The following is an 8,163-nucleotide window of genomic DNA, read 5'->3' on the forward strand; positions in this document are numbered from 1 at the left end:
CAAAATTCAATGAAAATGTGTTCAACAACCCAACTCATACGAAAGTTGCATTGTATCTATCGCTCAGCATCCGCACCCAAACCATGAGAAATCGCAGCCTTTATGCATCGCTGGTTTCACTTTTTTGCTTCGTCGTTCTTATGATCGTAACCCCAGCCATTCCTCAGTCCCAAGAGTATCATAATTTCGCTGACCACCGCAAATTCTTCGGTAACCCTCTTCACTTTCTACTGTGTTTCGGACCCACTTTTGTCCCTTTTCTTTTTCTATTGTTTTACCCTTTTTTCTTGTTTTTCTTATTTTTCGAATGGGTCGCCTAAAAAAGGGAACTTGACTCCACTGATTATGATTTTGGTGGAATTGGTGTTAATTGAGTGGAAATTGTTTTGAATGTTCAGTGTTAATTTTCAGGTATTACTAATGCACTTAATGTGATATCAAATTTCCCTTTTCTGGTTATTGGTCTCGTTGGACTTGTACTCTGTTATCATGGAAACTACTTTAGACTCAGGTACTATAGTCTGTTAATTTTCTATAGCAATCAACTTTCTCATTGCTGGCAAAAATCTTGATCCTCTTTGTTGTGTGGTTTGTGATTGTGATGCATGCCAAAAGCTTGCAAGGTGAAATATGGGGTTGGACTTGCTTCTATGTTGGTGTGGCTGCTGTTGCAGTTGGATCTTCATACTATCATCTCAAGCCAGATGATGCTCGCCTTGTCTGGGATAGGCTCCCAGTGAGTTAGACTTGATTTAGTTTTATGCAAATTGTTTGCCACTGCTAAAAGCCGTTTCCATCCCTTCTTTTTGGCCCATTTCAAGGTGTCAACTTTTGATCTACAAGCTGATTGTGATTGCAGATGACTGTTGCTTTCACATCCATCATTGCAATATTCATCATTGAGCGGATTGATGAGAGGAAGGGAACGGTTTCAATTATACCTCTACTTTTGGCTGGTATAATAAGCATTGTGTATTGGAGGCAAGCTCACTGTTTATTAATTTTGCATTTTATATGACAGAATTTTGTCTATTAAGTAGAAGACAGTTGTTCTTCTTATGGATAAAGCATAAAAAGTAGTGTTGGTTCTGCCAATACATTTGCCATTTTTATGTAGTTACCTGATTCATCATGGAATAATCAACTCATAGAACAGTTCAGAGTCTCAAAACTTAGTTTAGTTATTTTCGATGTTCATATATGTGATTTCTATTTGAGGTTAATTGTTAAGTATGTGTTTGGATGAACGTTGACAAAGCAAATGAAATTGATTTTGAAAAGCTACCTAAACTGTTGTTTCAACTCAAAATCTATTCTTGACCCATAATAAATCTCCACGTGTAACCAATCATGTCTAAATCTACCTAAAACCATGTTAATTGGTATTTCAACATGATTATGGAGATTTCAACATGAAATCAAATATGTACCAAGTACTTGCCCATTCAGCTGACTTAGTTACCTGAACTTTAACTCTTGAAATAATTATTCTTGTCTTCCATTCACCCAGGTTCTTTGATGACCTTCGTCCATATGCTCTGGTCCAGTTTGTGCCTTGCATTGCCATTCCTATAATGGCTATTTTGTTACCTCCAATGTACACACATTCAACATATTGGCTCTGGGCTGCAGGTTTGGATTTATGTTATAGTGTAATTCCCCCTTAATGTTTGTTATAACCACAAGCCATGCTTGTATTTTAAATAATTGCTTTCCAGGGTTTTATCTTTTAGCGAAAGTGCTAGAAGCTACTGATGAGGTGATCTATGGATGGACACACCATATTGTCAGTGGTCACACACTTAAGCATCTAGCTGCAGCAATGGTACCTGTATTCTTAACATTCATGCTTGCTAAAAGGAATGTTGAACCTGAGAGGTATTTGCATGTCTGCAACATTAAAACTGCGCATAATTAATGGACTCAATTGTTTCAGCATTGGTACTGCAAGAAAACAGCTTGCAATTGTGGGAATACGAGATATATAGTTCACACAATGAATTGGCATTAAGCTTAGGTCCTATCTGCCCTATTAAAATGTCTCAGCCTGGGCTATTGGATGTACATGGACATTGGAAAAAGAAAAGAAACATTAAGAAAGAGAACCTACCTGTTTCCCTCCTGAGTATATGAACTATGTTGATTACAAAATCTTGTAGTTCTTATTTTTCATCTGTCTTACAAACTATCGATCAGTAGAGTGACTTTCACTAGTAAATATGTGTTTTGTTGCATGTATCTCTTTAATTTAACTGTAAATTTAACTTATGATTGTTAGATTTTGTTAACCAAAATTGTGGGAACTAGTAGATTTGCGAGATTGTCAGCCATATTATGAATTTTACAATATTCACCCGTATGATTGTTGCATTAGTTGAAAACTTGCAGTTCATTACTTCATTTGCTGTTGTATTTTGGAAACTACTTTACAATTGCAATTTCAGTTTGACTACTATCTCGATTATTTGATTGCTGTGAATGTCATTTGATTGTTGTGATCTTCGTGCAGACAAAATTTGCTTAAAACTTGGAGGGTTTCTTGGATGAAGTTTAGAGAGGGCAACTTCAACATTGGGAGCTACTCTTACTCAGGCGTGGCAGTTGTGGAGACATAGTATGATGTTACTTTCCCATACAACAAAATAAGGGGGTATACTGGATTACCTAATATTGTTAAGCTTGAAAGTGGACCAGGTAAAGTGCCATCACTTTCATACAATAATATTATCCGTAATTAACTCTGTACAGTTTCCCATACGTACAATGTAGAGAGTATCTATTTTAGTTATGTATGTGTTATGTACTTTTTATTTGTCACCTCCTTCACACTCTGGTGGTGTTTGTCTCGAAAAAATATACTAAATGAAATTAGAATATATATGCTAGTTTGCAGTGCTCATCACAGTAAATTGAAGTTGAGCTGAAGTTTATATTAAAAACAACCAAACCAAGACAGAAGAAAAAGAATTCAGAATGAAAGAATAACTATTGTGTGTTTCAAGACATCCCCTCCCCCCAATAAATAGAAAGAGTATTTAAAATGAAACGTAAACAGTGTTAGAACATGATAATACTAGTAAAATGGTACTGCAACAAACAAAGATGAAAGAAACATAAAAATGAAGACAAGGTATTGAAATGTGGTTGTTTGGTTGTTACTCATCTAAAACAAGGACGGTGATCTAGAAGTTAGAACATACTTACAATACCTATATGAGTACTCTAGGATTAACCTTTTTTACTTGCTATGATTTTACCAATACTCATATAACTTGCTATGATTTTATCAGTTCACTTTTCTGATTTAGAGTTCATGACGATATCAAAGTCTTCACCACATTGTTATTTAGGACTAGATTTTTATTATCATATTTAAATTTCAAAGATAGAATCCATTTAATTTAGTAAAAGCTCTTTAAATGTAATAACCTCCCAATGATTTGGGCACATTTAGGTTGAAAAATTTATTCTTAATACTTTTCTTTAATTTAGAATTAACGTCATATATAGTGCTTACTAACTTAAAGTTACAATAGCCAAACTTCTTAAAGAAAGTTTTTGGTATACTGTTCTTGAAATAATAATATATTACCTCCCTTATAATTCTAAGTCGTAAAATTACACTTCTTCACTTATGACTTTCATTTCAAACTTATATTTTACAAATAATTTTGTTCTTGAAACTATATAATCACTTATACCAAAAGTTAATCTGTCGTTAAAATGTAGTTATATAATGTGACACTTAATTTTTTTAGATTTAGAGTACACATATTTATCAATATTTGTAAACATGTAGTCTAATTTTTTCTGGATCAATAAAATTTGTTTTCAAAAATTCATGAAATTATGGTTTTAATTTTAAAATTTTTTAAAAATTTTAAAAAATTAAAAATAAAAAGGGTGAAATAATTTTTTTTTTTTTAATTTTAAAAATTAAAAATTAAAATTCAAAAGTATTTTAATTTTAGACAAGAAAATAAAAGTTAGAAAATTCCTTTCAACAAAAGGAGATCATGAAAACAAAGAAAATAGAAAGAGCAATAAAAAAGGGAGCCCAAAGTTCGTTATCATTCTCACACCATCCAATTTTCCGTTTGTACTTGGTTCTTGTTTGGACATTTCTTCCCGAACCTCCAATTTTTCTTCATGCACCTTCATAAAATGATATATTCCAATTTTACCCTTATAAATTTGTGTGAAATATGAGAAGGTAACCATGTCACTTTCTTTACTTCTTCACCTTCTTCTAGTGGAGTGAGATGTGCGGTTTGAGGGTTTTAAGTAGGTTATAGATTGCATAATTTAGAACATGTTATTGGATTTGGAAACATGTTTCAGATTAAGCTTTCAGAAATATCTTTGAAGCATTCATTTCAGCTTAAGTAATCTAGAATATGCTTTTGAATCTAGTAAGACATTTAGGATTGAATATTTCATAATACAAACATTTGTTTTGAAATATCCAATCTAGAATGTGCTCCCAGAAGTATATATGCAGCTTTTGTTTCAGGGCTTGAATTTCAGCATTGGGGTTTGAAATACACCTATATGGGCCTCAACCTTTGTCTCCAACTTCACCTTTAGTGCCACCTTTGGTCCTCCTCAATCTTTGATCTATTCCTCTAAGCCCGGGAAAGTGCTACATACAACATGCCACAACCAAATGTTGTAGACAAATCAATGTGGATTCCCTCAAGAGTCATTCCTTGACACTTGTAAATGCTAATAGACCATGCCGATATCTGCGTTGTGCATGATACAACTTCAGGTCCATCCATTATATCCTACATTGCTGGCTTAATTGCCACAAATTTCCCTCCATTCATAAGCAGCCTTTAGCATGTCCAAATTATGTACCAACTGATAGCAACCCTCCAAGCAAAGGTGGTCCAAAGCTAGAAGAGAAGCTAGGGTGTTTGGTTCCTTAGATGGAGTTTGCGGAATATGGTGGGCAAAGGACAAGGACAATGAGGAAACTATGGTTGCAAGAGAGAAGGCTCGCGATCTTAGGTGGTTATATGGTAGTGGTGTGGTATTTGAAGACTCAAAGAAAAAGAAATGCTAGGTCAATTCTAAGAAGGTGATTAGAAGGATCTCATGGTTGCTCTAGTTTTGATTTTGAATTTTTCAAACTAAATATGTATTGTAATAAAAAAATATTATATTCTATTTTTTTTTACTTTCATCTCCTTTGTTATTCTTTTAGTATTTTGAATTCTTGTTTTGAAATTAACTCTGGATGTTTTTTTAAAAAAAATTAATTATTTGGATAAAATAGGTGTCAATATTTCTTTTTAATTATTTAGATAAAAATTGTTGTTAACATCGAACAAAAATGAGAGTTAAAACTTATTTGAGTTAATATTTTATATACGCAACTTGTTTATCATATTCTATAAAATTCTCATTGTTTTCTTGATTATTTTTTTTTTGAAACTTTCATAAGCCGATTAATATTTATATATTCCAAGATAACCAGAACAAAAAAAAATTAAATAGCATGATAGAAAAAAAAAGTTGTAACAAATACCAAATACCAATTTGATGCATGTAAAATACTATAAATAAAAATATTAAGCATATTAATTGACATTTCAATGTAGAAATCAATTAAACAGATGATCCTTTCAAGTCAATGAAGTTGTTTCACCCTCTCTTACTTTGTAACCATCCTTTAGTTCTATGCATAAATCGCTAACCATGACAACATTAAGAGGTGATTCAGTCAAATAATTATGTAAAAAAAAGGAAAATAAATTAATATAGTAAACAAACTAGTATTCAATTTCTATAAGGTTTAATGTCTCTTTAGGTCCCTATTTTCGTCCAAAATCTCAAATAGATCTTTTTTTTTCGGCGTCTCAATTGGCTCCTTATTTTTGTAAAATTGAATCAAATAAAGGTTTTCCGTCAAATTGATGAACCACCGTTAAGGAGGGAGTGACGTGGCATGCTGACAGTGTAATTTTTTATTATGTGGCATTAAAAACATGACTGAATTATATTTTTTTAATTTTTGAATTAAAAAATGAAGTGTACAGAGTAGAAATATAATTTAAGGGCAAAAATGGAAAATCAAATTAAATTAATTTGACGGCTATCACTTGTGCCACCCCTTCCTCACCCAAAATTAGGGTTTCAGATTGGAGGGAAGGGGGAAAGTTTCATGCGCCGTGAGAGAACATGGGGGTGCTAATTGAGAATGTCACATGGCAACTTTTGGAGGCGTGATTCAAAGAAGATAAAGCAAGGTTGCTTCACGATTTTGTGTAGAAGACGCGATTAGGTAGTGCGAACTTGAATCTCGCAGGGGAGATCGATGGTGGAAGCGCGAATCGCGGTGGAGCAGGTTCTCGTGTTGATAGGCTGTCTCTCGCGGAGGAAATTTTGAGTTCGATTCGCGATGGGGTTTGTCGCGTCGGCTTGGGTTTCTCTGCGTTTTCTAGCTTGGATTTGATGCAGGTTTCTGATGCGATGATGGAGGAGATGATGTCGCTAATTGGTGGTTGCAGCGAAGCTCTCAAGGAAGAAGAAAGGGATCTGCTATTTAGGATTACATGGCAATTGGGATTTTCTGATTTATGGGTTTGTAGGTGATGAAGATGAATGTCTGGCGACCATTGAGGTTGGCGACAACGACTTGTGGTCTGACGAGGATGATGTTGGCGGCACAACGTGGCTGACGGCGACATTGGCTAGGTTAGGGAATTAAGGTTTGGCGGCAGCCTGTTATAGGATATTATTACTAGTCAACCGAACGATGGAATGTAGGAAGAGGCCGAACGGTGAGGGAGAAGATGAAGGGAACCGAACGGTTGAAGGTAGTGAGGCTACCGAGCGAGGCCGAGCAGTGAAGAAGAAGGAGGACACCGAACGACTGAAGCACAGGAGCCGATCGGTTGAAGATTTTCCAATTTAATTTGATTTTCCAATTCAGCACTTAATTTAATTTGATTTTCCATTTTTGCCCTTACTTAAATTATATTTCTACTTTGCATACTTCATTTTTTAATTCAAAAATTAAAAAAAATATAATTCAGTCACGTTTTTAATGCCACGTAATAAAAATTTACACTGTCAACATGTCACGTCACTCCCTCCTTAACGACGTTTCATCAATTTGACGGAAAACCTTTATTTGATTCAATTTAACAAAACTAAGGACCCAATTGAGACGCCGAAAAAGAAAGGGACCTATTTGAGATTCTGGACGAAAATAGGGACCTAAAGAGACATTAAACCTTTTTATAACATGTAGAATAATAAGAAATAACTTGTGTCATAATTTTTTTAAATCTCATCCTTTATAAGTTGTTTATGAAATGTCAAACTAAAATATAATACACATCACCTACTTTATTTTCTATAACACTTACATGTAGTAAAATGTGACTAACTAACAAAGTTGTTATCATTAGTGCAACGAAAGGATACAACAACGGTTATTTTTTACAATTAACAGTGGTTTGAGAATTGAGACATTAAGACGTGGTAAAAAGTGTGGGAAGGGGGTGGTCTCATGTTATGAACTGAAGTAAAAAAAGTTAAGATTTTGCTTCGATTAAGAAAAACCAATGCAATAAAGTGAAAATAAAAAATAAAGAAAAAATAAATTTGGATTTTTGGCAACGGTTCTATAAACAACTGAAACCATAGACCCTATCATATTTGAAACATTTATTCAATTTTAAGGATCTATGGCAACCGAGACATAGACTATCCAAAAATAATTTATGCAACTAAAATTCAATTTTTAAGCCCATAAGCATCAACAAATATACATCATATCAGAATATCCAACCCACTCAAACAAGCAATTAATAGCAAAGAACACATTTTAAAGATCATAAACAAAGCACCCAAAAGATTTTCTTCTAAGATAATCGATTACTTCATAGAGATTTTAGCAAAGATAACAATACCTACTGAAATAATCGATTATTAGATTTGATAATCGATTATCTCATAATACCTAATGTAATAATTGATTATCAGATCTGATAATCGATTATTCCAGAGATTTTTTTCAATAAAGGTACAATTCTGGCTAAAAATTAGGACTGATAATCGATTATCCTGTCAGTTTTTTGACAATAAGATGATTTTCGGATTTCGTTGCACCTAAAACTCATCCAAATGACCAAATTAATATTCTTGACA

At 33.5% G+C, this 8,163-nt stretch overlaps 1 protein-coding gene across 2 annotated transcripts; it reads left to right on the forward strand.

Annotated features, from left to right (window-relative positions):
- On the forward strand, nt 1-2,897 carry SAG18 (senescence associated gene 18). 2 transcript variants are annotated; one of them, XM_088110267.1, is made up of 7 exons: nt 1-210; nt 412-511; nt 616-736; nt 860-981; nt 1,511-1,632; nt 1,719-1,825; nt 2,510-2,897. In XM_088110267.1, exons 1-7 carry the CDS (start codon nt 84-86, stop codon nt 2,522-2,524), a joined length of 714 nt encoding a protein of 237 aa, XP_087966393.1. In that variant the 5' UTR covers nt 1-83; the 3' UTR covers nt 2,525-2,897. The 2 variants fall into 2 exon arrangements, with proteins under 2 accessions (XP_087966393.1, XP_047152684.2); XM_047296728.2 differs by having other exon boundaries at nt 8-210; nt 1,719-1,878.
- Nucleotides 2,898-8,163: the final 5,266 nt, after the last annotated feature.

This window comes from Vigna umbellata, chromosome 3 (assembly GCF_029865625.1).
Source record: "Vigna umbellata cultivar VRB3 chromosome 3, Vumbellata_1.0, whole genome shotgun sequence".
NCBI lineage: Eukaryota > Viridiplantae > Streptophyta > Magnoliopsida > Fabales > Fabaceae > Vigna > Vigna umbellata.